This window comes from Neophocaena asiaeorientalis, unplaced genomic scaffold (genome assembly GCF_003031525.2).
Source record: "Neophocaena asiaeorientalis asiaeorientalis breed wild unplaced genomic scaffold, Neophocaena_asiaeorientalis_V1.1 scaffold240, whole genome shotgun sequence".
Classification (NCBI taxonomy): domain Eukaryota; kingdom Metazoa; phylum Chordata; class Mammalia; order Artiodactyla; family Phocoenidae; genus Neophocaena; species Neophocaena asiaeorientalis.
In genome coordinates, this window is record NW_020185331.1 from 5,773,380 (window position 1) to 5,787,332 (window position 13,953).

The following is a 13,953-nucleotide window of genomic DNA, read 5'->3' on the forward strand; positions in this document are numbered from 1 at the left end:
CCCTCTGCCTTTGTTAGATGGCTGTACAGAAGCACCTATAATGGGCCAGAGGCCAAGCCAATTCAGCTACTGAAGTATCTTCCTAGAACTTCCTAAAGCTGCCTATCCTCTCTTCTCTCCCACTCAAAACTGTGCCCACACTGTATACTATAGCCTGAAACTGGGTAAGATGGGAGAGAAGAGATTATTATTTCCTATTTATTTCACAGCAAAAAAGTCTTGAAATATAGATCAGTATTGGAATATAGGAATTTAAAACTACACTTCTCTCATTTAGCACTAATAATAGAGGAAGTCTTTACCATTCAAACAACTTTTAAACCAAGTAGTTTTCAAAGTAAAGTTAAGCTCTGTAACATTCTATCTTGCTCATACTTTCTCAAAAACTCCTTTTTGTGCAACCATGTAACCTGGCTCTGGGCTTTGCACATTGGAAAGAAATGATCTAAACTTTCCTGTACCGTGCCAGATAGCTAGTGGCAGCTCTTGGCCTTAACAGCGTAATCTTAACTGCAAAGAGTAGCCTTAGGCTATTTAACTCACCAAGACGTGGGCAGCTCTGAAGAGGTAGCTGAACGGGTAATACAGCAGATTAATGAAAGATGCTGCATAGAGATCAGCATAGCGCATCACCTGACTGGCAAAGAGGGTCTGCCGGGAGCCACTGCGAAACAGGCTTCCCATCATCCCGTAGCACATGTCCATGTCATGAGTTACTTTCTAAAGCAAAGAACAAGATTAAGGCTCAGCTCATTCGATAAATATTTACTGAACACTGGCTATGTGTGCCACTCCCTGTATAATATCAGAAATCACTTAAAGTTTATTTTCGAAGTTTTCTCCCAAATCCCATTTGGATACCTTAATACGTCTCTGGATGGAGCTAATGTCGGGGCGCTCATTGCTGCTGCTGTCAAGGTGCCTGGAGACAAGAAAAATCCAGTGAAAATCTCCAGAAAGGACGTCTCTTACATCTAAGTGACTCCTGAAGAGGTAGATGGTTTTTAGGGAAGAAATTTTTAGGGTTAGGAAACTTACTTGTAGAGTTCAGCCAAGAAAATATCCAGGCTCTGAAGCTCTTCGAAAAGTGCTAAAGTTTGGAAGAAAAAGGAAAATGTTTTAAGTAAAACAAAAATCATCTAGTTTTTTTTTTTTTTTTTTTGCGGTACGCGGGCCTCTCACTGTTGTGGCCTCTCCCGTTGCGGAGCACAGGCTCCGGACGCGCAGGCTCAGCGGCCATGGCTCACGGGCCCAGCCGCCCCACAGCACGTGGGATCCTCCCGGACCAGGGCACGAACCCGTGTCCCCTGCATCGGCAGGCAGACTCTCAACCACTGCGCCACCAGGGAAGCCCTAGTTTTTAACTGTTGCTAAAACTAAAGTAAAAGGCTGCAGATATGACTGAAAAGTAAAGCTATGGGTGAGTGTGTAAAATGACTTCCTTCCCCCACCTTCGGGAAAACCCACTGACACTGCTTGGAATCTGGCAGATGACGCCAGCATTTCCTCCTACTTAAAACCACCCACTACATACAACTTTCCTAACTGGATGCTGATTCTGAGCTTATGAAGTGCCAATTCATACCCCATCTCAGGTGTGTCAGCAAAGCAAGTGTTAACGGTTTCCATCTTTAGATAAAAGCATAAGTCACAAGTCCAGAAAACAGAACCAAATCAACTAGATTTCTAAAATATAGGCAGAAAGTTGAAAATGTAGATGAAAGGCTAGCCAGAAAATCCCACCAAGAAGTACAAACAATAGCAACAGCCACTATACGTTGCATGCTTTCTGTGTGTTCTAGCCTTTCTCAACCTGGGTTCCCCAACGAGAATCCAGCCATGATGTATCCACTGTATATAACAAATCTTCTTTATCTACCATCTTTGGGGAGAACCGAGAGTCATTCAAATCATTTTGTCTGTTCTGTGGTTCAGATGAGGAGCCTCGGTTGAGAAAGGTTGTTACTTCTATCTCCTTTATGCAGGCAGCTTTATGAGAGTAGGTGTTACCCTCATTTTCACATATGAGGATACTAAGGCACAGGGTGTTTCAGTAACCTGCCTGAGGGCTGAAGATAGTAAGTGGGGGAGCCAGGGTCACTACCTGAGGCAGGCTGAGTTTCCAGAGGCAGGACCTTCCACCACGCTGTGAGTGACGCTAGCTAGGACTGGCTGGAGAACTTGTGTGTGTCAAACATCTTTACATAACTAGGGTCAAAGCTCAATTCAGTGCAGAGTATAGCTCAGTTCAGAGAGTGCCTCATTCTCTACTTCTCAGAAGAGCAAATAAATACCAGGTGATCAGCACTCAGAGCCATCAATGCCCCAGAATCACAGATACGAGCTGGTGGCAGAGAGACTGGAACTAGCAGGCACGATTGAACAAATAAGGGACTACAGAGGTAAGCAGAGTTCACTTTCAGTTGCTACTGTAACATAACTCAGACCAGTAATATTCTAAACTTTAAAGGGATTCAAGAAGGCGGCTGAACAAGATAACCTCAAAATTCTGGGCTTCTGTGAAATATCTGGCTCTATGAGAAGGAGGTATCCAAATACAAGGGCCCATCTTTTGACCACCTCTGTCTGACCCCCTGCATACAAAGTAATGGTTCATCAAAGAGGACTGATTCATAGCTGGCCATTCAGATATAAACTAGCTACGTCAAAGATTTATAAAGTAAGAATAATGGCTCCTTACAACTCTTATCAGTCCAGACATGCAGCTCCTGTGCAAGTTCAGGAATCACCAAAAAAGTTCGCCACCCTTGCCGTTTCTTTGACTTTAAAATGTCCCCAAAAATGTGATCTCCAATATATAAAATGTCTTTGCCCTTGGCTCCCAACAGATCACAGATTGTATCAGATGAACCTGAAACAATGGAACGAACAATGAGAAAACAATAAATGTCTCCATATTAAAAACCAGTGTTCCAAGTACCATAACCATTAATTACAATTAATTTTATTCTTTTAACTATGTGAGGAACACACTAAAAGGGTGCACCTTTCTTAAAGATAAAGACTCACCATTGTCTTTTTTCATCAACCTTTTTAGTGCCCCTAAGACGAGGCCTTTAGCTCCACTGTGCTCACCAGAGCTCTTGATCACCAAACGCGAGCAACAAAACTACACGTCTCAGCTTTAGGGGACGTAACCCTTCAAAGTACCACTGCCATTTCTCATCACAGATCTGCCATTAGGTTGGCTTTCTTCCACTGCTTCTCATTCCAACAAAATACACATCTGTGTCCACAGGGGCTCCTAAAAACCCCTAGAGGACCCCTTGGGAACCACCCGACATGATTCCAGACACTGAGAAAATGCCTCAAGTAGGCAAAAGGAGGATTGGAAAAAACTGATCCTTTTAGTGAAAATCAAAGGTTCACTAGGACATACTGACCACTTCTCAAAACCTTTCTCCCTGACTCCTATTGTATTAGTAGGTGATTGAAGTGTTTACCATCAGGAGACGATATCTTTAGAATTCTAAAGAGTATATGTGGCACTGTGCCAGGAGGACACCAAAGCTTTCAGGTCTGAGCAAAGGTCTGAGCAAAGACTTACACTAAATAAGGGGAAGTCTGTGACTCACCCCCAGAGTAGACAATGCCATGCTGCAAGGGGCCCGTGTAGGTACCAATCTTCAGCTTGCCAGTTTTCTGTGAGAAAAGAATAGGAACTTCGTAATGCTTTATCCTTCTATCACAATCTCCACCCAAAATGCTACTTGGCTAGGCAGCCAAATGAATGTCACTTTTGAATTATATTCATTTGAATTATTCTGCTATATCGATTAAGACCAAAAAACTTCAAAAGAGAGATATGGCTAATAAGTTAAAAATACCTGTTTCCATAGGGAGAGTAGGAGTGGGGAAAGGAGGAACATGAAGGGTAATTGCTCACAGATACACCTTCCTCTCAACTTACAGTATCCACCTGACGCAGTACTGTGCCTTCTCCAAAAAAGAGTGGTTTCCGTGCGTCCACCAAGATGAGGTCAAAGTAGGACTGCCATGGTCGGTGGGAGCTCCCAGGCTGATAAGGGAGAAACAGCAAAAGCCAAAACATCACTCCTAACCTTAAAGCACTCATGTTTCATCTCAATCAGATGAAAGGAATGTAGAAATACTAAGTATAACCAGAAAATCCCACTATTTTATTAAAAACATATTGTGGCTTATTATAAGCCACATCCTTTTGGAAGCAGGCAAAGTAAAAATATAAACAGTGACTCTAACCACTATATTTTAAATCGTTTCACCTACCTATCAATTTATTTCAAGCAATATAATGTATGAAGGAAAGTGTGCTCACACTCTAAAAATGGGCTATAAGAGGCTCAAAGGGGCTAAAGAGAGTTGCAAAACAAATATGTAAGAGACAGATAAAGAGGCAGATTAGCATCAGAACTGAAGTATACAACTGACGTGGAACTATTATTAGCAGATTTCATCAGTTATGTTCTCAGAATGATGGTTCCAGGTACACACTGGTCTTTGGCTTATATGGCAGGCTAATCAGCACTAATGTAGAAGGGATGCCCGTTAACATTACTTCCATCCTGAACTGGAACCACGGCATTAACCTTTTAAGGTCAAGACAAAGAGCACTGCATTACTCTGCTTTTAGGTGATCTCAAAACAGTTATTTATGACATTTATTCAAAGAAGCCTAGTGACTAAATCGCAATGAGTATTCCTTAAATCTAAATATGGCCAAACTACAGGAGTGAAGACTTCTCTGCTAAATATCAAGGTTAGCTGTTCTTTTGGCACAGAACTCAGCAATAACTAACAGCAGAATCTAGACGTTGGCAAGAATATATACATTTTCTCTGTTTCTTTTAATTACATTATCTTCTTCAACCTGGAAATTCCTTTATTTGCCACACAAATGTAACAACTCTGTATAGAATTTCTTGGGCATAAAATTATTCTGGGGCTTCCCTGGTGGCGCAGTGGTTGAGAATCTGCCTGCCAATGCAGGGGACACGGATTCGAGCCCTGGTCCGGGAAGATCCCACATGCCGTGGAGCAACTAGGCCCGTGAGCCACAATTACTGAGCCTGCGCATCTGGAGCCTGTGCTCCGCAACGAGAGGCCGCGATAGTGAGAGGCCCGCACACCATGATGAAGAGTGGCCCCCACTTGCCGCAACTAGAGAAAGCCCTCGCACAGAAATGAAGACCCAACACAGCCATAAATAAATAAATAAATAAACATTTAAAAAATTATTCTGATCTCATCCTACTAAATACCACATGAATCTCTCTTATTTCTGTCTACTAAGTTTTCAAACTGCTAGCAACTTTAAATTACACTAACTCCTGGCATTACTATTATTATTTTAATATTTATTTATTTATTTTTGGCTGCACTGGGTCTTCGGTGCTGTGCCCAGGCTTTCTCTAGTTGCGGGAAGAGGGGGCTACTCTTCGCTGTGGTGCACGGGCTTCTCATTGCCATGGCTTCTCTTGTTGCGGAGCATGGGCTCTAGGCGCGCGGGCTTCAGTAGTTGTGGCACACGGGCTCTAGAGCGCAGGCTCAGTAGTTGTGGCGCATAGGCTTAGCTGCTCCTCGGCATGTGGGATCTTCCCGGACCAGGGCTCAAACCTGTGTCCCCTGCATTGGCAGGCGGATTCTTAACCACTGCGCCACCAGGGAAGCCCATTACTTCTAATATTAATGAAGATTTCTGGATGGCTCCTGACCAATTCCTTACCCTCAACATTCCAGGATATTAAATGCATTCATTGTTACTAAAGCAACAGTCTGTTAAGTTAAATAGAGTACCTTGGGGCCATGTGGGAAATCAAACAGGTAAGTCATGATTTTCTGGAAAAAAAAAATCCAACATAAGGTCCACATACTACTTCTGCAAGAGATATATGACACCTAAATAAATCACACACAAGCTTTTTATAAGACATGTCTTTTTCAATACAAGATTCATCACATTCTTGTTTCCTCTAAAGTTTATGAAATCATGGCAGTGGAAGAAGCCAGAAATGAATGCTTCATCATAGCAAACAAACGCAAGCTTCTGACATTCTCAGTAGAACACAGACTTCTAGATTTTTTTGTACAGATGCACATCCATATATTCCTATCCAGTTCTCCTAGTGGACTGGAACACATATTTGGAGGTAAAGGGTATCTGAGATAAGGGTGTAGAGATAACTAATGACTCACATGGAAATAATATACCTTGGCCCTCTTACTACTGTTCCTAGACCAACCAAGCCAACTTACTTGCTTACTCCAAATCACCAAATTTCTAAATCAACATTTTACATAAAGAGGATTGGGGAGTGCTGAGCTTCCTGTTAGTACTGGGAACCTGTAACTGTCTTAGCAAAAGTAACATGATAAGGAGTTAAACCATCTTTTCTATATGCTTCAATCATGGCAAAAAAATTTTTTAAGTTAAGAGGTAGTAAATTTTGATGGCTAAGAGTCAAAACACCTTAGCACCATCTATTTCTGTCTGGCTCCCAACAGCAGGGAGGGCACATATGTACACATGTGCAATAATAAAGGGTGTAACTTCTCAAGTTTTAGAAATGAAGCACAAAGAGACAACGAAGACATTTTAATCAGCGCAAATGTTTTAAATAACCCCTAAGAGAAAACCTTCAAGTAGCCAATTGTAATGAGGGAAAAAAGTCAAAAGAAATATTTAGAAAAATTTGAGAACCGCTCTGATGTATGCTATATATTTTTGCTTTTTTCATTCTGCTTTCAAAATGAAATGGCAATATAATACCCTCAGTTAATAAACTATCTTCCTCATTATAGTCACAGTTCTTTAGTCCAAAATAATTCCTTTGTATAAATAAACAAATATGAATATTAAGCACTTACATCTGTGTATTTATAGTCACTGTTGGTGGCAAGAAATACTTTCCCTACTTCCTTCATCCGGCTTAGAAGCAAAGGCAGTTTTCCCTGAAATATAATTATGATGATGAGCGAAACACTAAAACACACAGATATTCCTCCACTTGTGTTGGGGTTACGTCCCGATAATACACCAAACATGACAGCTAGCCAAGCCTACCTTAAACGTGCTGAGAACATACACTGGCCTACAGTTGGGCAAAATCATCAAACACAAAGCCTATTTTATAATAAAGTGGTTGAATATCTCATGTAATTTATTGAATACTGTACTGAAAGTGAAAAGTAGAACGGATGTTACCAGTTGTCTACCCCCGTGATCGCATGGCTGACTGGGAGCTGTAGCTCACTGCTGCTGCCCAGCATCACGAGAGTATCGTAGGGCATATCACTAGCCTGGGAAAAGATCAAAATTCAAAATTCCACATACAGTTTCTACTGAATGTGTATTGCTTTCACACCATCGTAAAGTCAAAAAATCTTAAGTTGGGGACCATCTGTATATATTATTCATTTACACTGTGGAGTAGTTAGACACTGGACTTTTGTCCACTGAAATAGGAATAGGGGATGCCCTTTAAGGGAGGGATGGTTGGTTGGTTGGTTGGTTTCAGAATTTTGCATTTAGAAGACCACATTGTCACTATGCATGAGTTAAGTATCATGTATGTAGTGTATACATGGTGTATATATAATAGATTTATATATAAAATATATAAATGATTACATGCCTATTAAAAACATCTCTCTAACTTCCTCATTATGTCTGCCTCAGGAAAGAGTTTAAATTACCTTGTAATCTCTAAAAGTAAGTGAATTAAGTGTGTGAGAGATGAGGAGAAGCTGATTTTTAAACATCATCAGCTAAATACTCTATGGAGAGTATTAGATATGGATTCACTGTATATACTTTTATTTTATGAAATACCTTGCAGAAATGACATGATGTGTCATGATGCAACCTAGAAATGTCCAGACCCACCTGCAGATACATGAGGAAATTCTAACTCCTGATGTGACCAGAAAGAAAAACAGCCTTTCCTTCTCTCACAGTAAATAGCTTCCTTCACTTAAATCCTCCTGAACCCCTCAGTGTTCTTTCTTGAAACAACAATCATGGGAGTGGGAGTGGACGGGAAATAGGAGGTACAAAGAATGAAAACAATAAGAAATCTTTACCAAAGAACTTTGAGAAAATAATTGCATTCTACTTTTACTCTGTAAGAAAAGGAAGAAGTATCTCATCTCAGTGCTGTGTGTGTCTGTGTGTACTTTTTATTTTGAAATAATTTCAGACTTACAGAAAAGTTGTGAAAATAGTACAGAGGGTTTCTATATATTCTTTATCCAGCTTCCCTTAATATTAACATCTTAACCCCAGCATAATGATCAAAACTAAGAAATTAACATTGGCACAATGCTTTTAACTAAACTACAGATATTTAAAAATTTTATTAGGTTTTCCACTAATGTCACTTGAAGTATTTTAAAGCTTTCCTCATTATTCCCTATTTATAGGTTAAAGGCAATTTAAATAATAGTCACACATATAGTGTTTTTTTTGTTTGTTTTTTTGGTTTTTTTTTACGGTACACGGGCCTCTCACTGCTGTGGCCTCTCCCGTTGCGGAACACAGGCTCCGGATGCGCAGGCTCAGCGGCCATGGCTCACGGGCCCAGCCGCTCCGCGGCATGTGGGATCTTCCCGGACCGGGGCACGAACCCGCATCCCCTGCATCGGCAGGTGGACTCTCAACCACTGCGCCACCAGGGAAGCCCCATATGTACATTTTTTAGATGATCTAGCGCTGTGGTTATGATTCAGGATACATTTAGGTGTGACTTTGGCTTTACTACTTATTCACTGTATGAACTTGGGCAAGTTATTTAAGTCCCCAGTTTCTTCATCTATAAAGCAGAGGTAACAGTAACTAACTCACAGTTATATGGAAGATTAAATGGGATAATGAATGTAATCACTTAGCACAGTGATGTGCGCAAAGTAACCACTCTAGCTGCTGTTATTGTAATTAGAGCTAAAAGGACAAATGAAATACTGGGTCTTCTTGCCTAGTAACAAACAAGAAAAACTAAAACCCATGCTCCGGCTGAAAACTCTTGGTGATTATACTCGGAGTGTGTTAAACTGCCACGACAGAGAAATATCTTCTCTTGTCCACTTCATTATAAATAAGCTTGTTATTAATTTCCCTAATAGGTAAAGGAAGCTATCATGCAGATCTATTTTTCCCTTTATTACTTACATCTTTGACTACATACTTCTCAAGATTTTCAACTGTCTTTTCCTTAAGGGAACCCTAGAGAAAGAAAAAAGAAAGCGAGAACAAAATCAATTTTTAAGTTTATTATAAAAACTGTGACTACTGTCAGCCTAAATGCATTTCTTAGGTATTTCCAGAAAAGTAGATAAACTAAACAAGTCCAGGATAAAGTGGCAGATGTGATGTGCTGCAACTCCACCTCCAAAATGTATTTAAAATATAAAACTATTTTTATTTTAAACTAGAAATCAAAAGGCATTTCATATTTTATTCAGCATAATTTATAATAAATGTAAACATAATATTACTTAGTTAATGTTATTGGCCAAGTGGGAGGTATTTGGAAAAAACAAATGGACCATAATCATCCTGAAAGGATATGGTAAGTATAATCCTAATGCTAAAATCTCTTCCAGTAAGTTTGGGAAATGCAAACTGAAATAAGATCTAGAAGCCAAGCACCACCACTGAGGAAAGACCGGCATTACCTCTGTAAGCAGGACAGCCAAAGACAAGGACAGAAGTATTCTAGACAGCTATCACCAGCGGCAAATCCCACCTCCCCACTTTTTTTTAACAGATGAACAATTCTGCTCTATTTGCACTTGGAAAGTTAATGTCAGACCATAAAAAACACATGCCAGGCAGTGAGCAGGTGAAGAAGCAGCTCCTAGGTACCTTGTAATGAACCCAGTCAACCGCATCTCTTACATCCTGGAACATACTCCGGTAAGACATGAAGAGGTCCCCATCTTTAAATCCGGTTTCACAGCTACAGAAAGATAAAAAGAACATGACAGGGAATCCAAAAGAGGGTAAATAAAATGAATATCAAACATTGCCCAGGGGACCCAAAGGTTCCATTGTCACATAATAAAGGCCGTGTGGCTAATTTGGAAAATAATTACTCCCTAATGAAAACCCATTTTGACCACCAGAGATGACTACAGTGTTCAATGGAATACAATAACTGTGAACAGATACAAAGTGGTAGAAGAATATACTGAATGGAAGCTAAAAGGCCAGTTCCAAAAATATCAGGTCCTTTATCACTTTTAAGAAACAGGTTCCCATCAAAGAAACATTTAAAATTGGTAATTTAGGTTCTCTCCACCCTCACTTTTCTGACATTGTCTCTAGGTACTAAGGTATTGTCTATTTTCTGTTTATCTTAGTGACTTAGTGCTCCACCAAATTTAGTGCCTTGAAGTGGATAAGGCCTAAAGAGGATAAGAAGTTTGCAAACTCTGGCACATACGGCTGAACTTACAATTCTCCCTAGAAAGGAAAGGATAACTTTTTCAAGACTTAAGCAAAATTTTACTTCAGGGAGGATAAACAGTATTTACTACTCAATTACTCTTGCTGGGCCTGGGAATGAAACTAAATTACCATCCCTGAATGGCTCCTGGGTAGCTGCTGTGAAATGAGTTGGGGGGTTTTAGTGCAATTCTGCTTGGACAGATAATCATCACACAAACCTCCCACTCAGTTGTCACAATTAGCACCTCTGCTGGCCGTCTTCATTCCCAGGAGAAGCCAATCAGAAGTGGTCCCTTCCAAACATGGCTGCAGCACACTGGCAAGGAGAGGGCCGTGTGGGAGGTGAGAGCCTGCATGGAGCTGCTGGTGCTGTCCCATCTCTCAGGCTGGCAATGTGGCATCTTTCACTAGCACTAAATTCACTTCAGAAAAGCAGAAAAGACCTGCAGTGGCCAGTTCTCTAAAACCCTGTACATTAATTTTTTAAAAAATCAATTGGAAAAAGAAAATTATAGTATATACATACCTGGTATATCTGGGACAATTAGTAAAAAAATCTACTAGGCAGGCCAACAGGTAGGTCTCTGAAAAATGAAGAATAGATATTCATAAGCTAGAAGTGAGATAATGAAATTTGTTTCATTATGTCCTTGCGCAAAGACAAACGATCATGGAAAGAAGGGAAAGCATCAGTATATATAAGCACAGAATAAGCATAGAATATGTAATATATAAGCATAGAATGAGTCTACCTGGTAGGTTGAATAGTGTGTTCAGAATGTAAAATCTTTCAGTGTCATCTCGTTGAATAAATTTATTTGGATACTGCTCTCTAGTTTCTGGTCTGAAAGAAAAAATTTTAAATTAACTGACATTCAAAAATAACATTATAACTCTGAGACATATTCATCATTCAAAAATTAATTCAGATATTTTGGTGGCTATGTGCAAGGCAGGGTTCCAAATGATACACATGGCAGGACTTCCCTGGTGGCGCAGTGGATAGGACTCCGTGCTCCCAATACAGGGTGCCTGGGTTCTATCCCTGGTCGGGGAACTAGATTCCACATGCATGCCGCAACTAAGTAAAGGTTCGCATGCCACAACTAAGGAGCTCTGGAGCTGCAAGTAAGGAGTCCCCGTGCTGCAACCAAGACCTGGTGCAACCAAATAAAAAGAAAAAAAATTAAAAAAAACCCAAAAAACACATGGGTAGCTCTGAAAAGGAAGAAGCTTGGTTCCAGCCCCTAAAAAGTTCTCAGTCTGGTAAGGGAGGTGAGTCACATACACAGACAATTACAAAAAGGTAAAAAAATCACAACTACAAGCAAGGTGCGAAGAGCTATGAGAAAACTGAAGAAGGGGAGACCATTTCAACTTAAGGGGTAGAGAGAAGTGAATATGGGGATGTGGAGAGGAAAATCTTGGAAGAATTCATGAAAATGGTAGCATATGAGCTGGCCCTTGAAAGCTAGATAGACGAATCCAGAAACTAGTCTGAGAAAAGGGAACAGAGAAAAATAAAGCTAGAAAGATGAATTGAGGCAATTATGCTATTGTTTTTATACTTCATTCAGGGGCAACAGTGCCACTGACAGTTCTGGGGTTTTTTTGGCTGCATTGGGTCTTTGTTGCTGCCTGCGGGCTTTTCTCTAGTTGCCGCGAGCGGGGGCTACTCTTTGTTGCAGTGCGTGGCCTTCTCATTGCAGTGGCTTCTCTTGTTGCAGAGCACAGACTCCAGGCGCGTGGGCTTCAGTAGTTGTGGTACGCAGGGGCTACTCTTCATTGCAGTGCATGGGCTTCTCAATGCGGCGGCTTCTCTTGTTGCAGAGCACGGACTCCAGGCGTGCGGGCTTCAGTAGTTGAGGCACGCAGGCTCAGTAGTTGTGGCGCATGGTGTAGCTGCTCCGCGGCATGTGGGATCTTCCCGGACCAGGGCTCAAACCAGTGTCCCCTGCATTGGCAGGCGATTCTTAACCACTGTGCCACCATGTAAGTCCCCACTGACAGCTTTTAAGCAGAAGGATAAAACCATCAGAGATGAATTGTAAAAATATTAAATTAGTAGGAGTTTTAGGATAAAACGGAGGAAGAAATGTGATGTGTTGCAAAAATGGCTACAAATTCTTCCTATCATTTTGTAATGTGACTTTGCAGTTTTTCTGATTAAGAGGCTCAGTCTATTTCTCCATCCTTGAATACAGGCTTGAACGGCAGCAAATGGGATCCAAGCAGAGACTTGGAAAACACTTGTGTATTGGGGCTTGCCTACTCTTGCTGCACTTGGAACTCTGAGACTGCTATGTGAATGAGAGTGAGATAACCTGCTGGAGGGTAAAAGGTTACATACAGAAATGAGGTGCCCCAGCCAACAGGCTGCCAACTGCCAGACGTGTGAGTGAGGCCATTCTAGATCAGCTGAGCAATCCCAGAACTGCCCAGCTGACTCTCAGAATTTTGAGCTAAATCAAATGGCCATTGTTTTAAGCCACTAAGTTTTGAAGTACTTTATTATGCAGCAAAAACTAACTGACACAGAGACAGAGGCCTGGGAAATCAGTTAGGGGATTACTGTAGTAGTCCAGTTGGGAGCAGGAGGGGCATGTCCTAGAGTGGGCGCAAAGGAAATTAGAAGAATTATTCAAGAGAGATTGCCAAGGTAAAATGAACAAGACGAGGCAACTTATCGGATGTGGTAGATGAGGAACATAAGAGCCAAAGATGATGATGCTCACACTAAGAGGGTGTCTCTGAGAGGGTGGTGGTACCATAAACAGAATCATGAAAACTAGATAAAAAGTAGATATAAGAGGAATTTTATTTTGGATATGTTAATCTAAAAGTAAACATTTTTACAGGTAATTAGAAACAAAGGTCAAGAACTTAAAATAGAGATTCAAACTTGAGAGATAGCTGGGATCATCTCTGCACAGGTAATAAATGAAGTCAGCAAGACTATTAGAGCAGAAGAGGCCACTTAAGAGTGCAGAGAAAGAAGAGCAGACTGAGACTAGATCCACAGAAGATATTCAGAGTTTAAAAGAAAAAGCCAGTGAAAAAAAAACAGAAGTTAGAGATGCATGAGAACCTTAAAGAGTGAAATAAAACACTGCAAGAAGAGGAAGGGGATATAGTATTAATAAAAATATTACAGAGAGTATATATAGGGGTGGGATAGGGAGGGTGGGAGGGGGACTCAAGAGGGAGGAGATATGGGGATATATGTATACCTGGTTCACTTTGTTATAAAGCAGAAAGTAACACACCATTGTAAAGCAATTATACTCCAATAAAGATATTTAAACAATATATATATATAACAGAGAAACCAAAAGGGAGAAAAACTAAAACATAAAAATGCATAGTCCTCACAGTAAAATATGAAGATTAACTATTTTGAATAAAGGACACCAAATTTAAAGTTCATACTCAGAATAACTTGGGTAAATTCCTGCTTGTGTTTGTTAACTACAAATGGCATGAACTCTAGTTAGGGATATAAAATC

General features: G+C 40.6%; 1 protein-coding gene across 9 annotated transcripts in view; it reads right to left on the reverse strand.

Annotated features, from left to right (window-relative positions):
- The window catches only part of NT5C2 (5'-nucleotidase, cytosolic II), a 98,658-nt gene that overhangs the window by 1,571 nt on the left and 83,134 nt on the right, over positions 1-13,953 (reverse strand). For 7 of the 9 annotated variants that reach the window (XM_024734912.1, XM_024734917.1, XM_024734913.1 and 4 more), the window contains 12 exons: positions 11,200-11,291; positions 10,974-11,031; positions 9,863-9,956; positions 9,167-9,220; positions 6,868-6,951; positions 5,797-5,838; positions 3,932-4,039; positions 3,597-3,663; positions 2,702-2,872; positions 1,039-1,090; positions 862-922; positions 544-720 (listed from right to left, as the gene is read on the reverse strand). In XM_024734912.1, coding sequence (XP_024590680.1) covers positions 544-720; positions 862-922; positions 1,039-1,090; positions 2,702-2,872; positions 3,597-3,663; positions 3,932-4,039; positions 5,797-5,838; positions 6,868-6,951; positions 9,167-9,220; positions 9,863-9,956; positions 10,974-11,031; positions 11,200-11,291 — 1,060 coding nt within the window. Of the gene's footprint in view, positions 1-543; positions 721-861; positions 923-1,038; positions 1,091-2,701; positions 2,873-3,596; positions 3,664-3,931; positions 4,040-5,796; positions 5,839-6,867; positions 6,952-9,166; positions 9,221-9,862; positions 9,957-10,665; positions 10,802-10,973; positions 11,032-11,199; positions 11,292-13,953 lie in introns of those variants that run through there. The other 2 variants (XM_024734915.1, XM_024734916.1) reach the window with 2 other exon arrangements.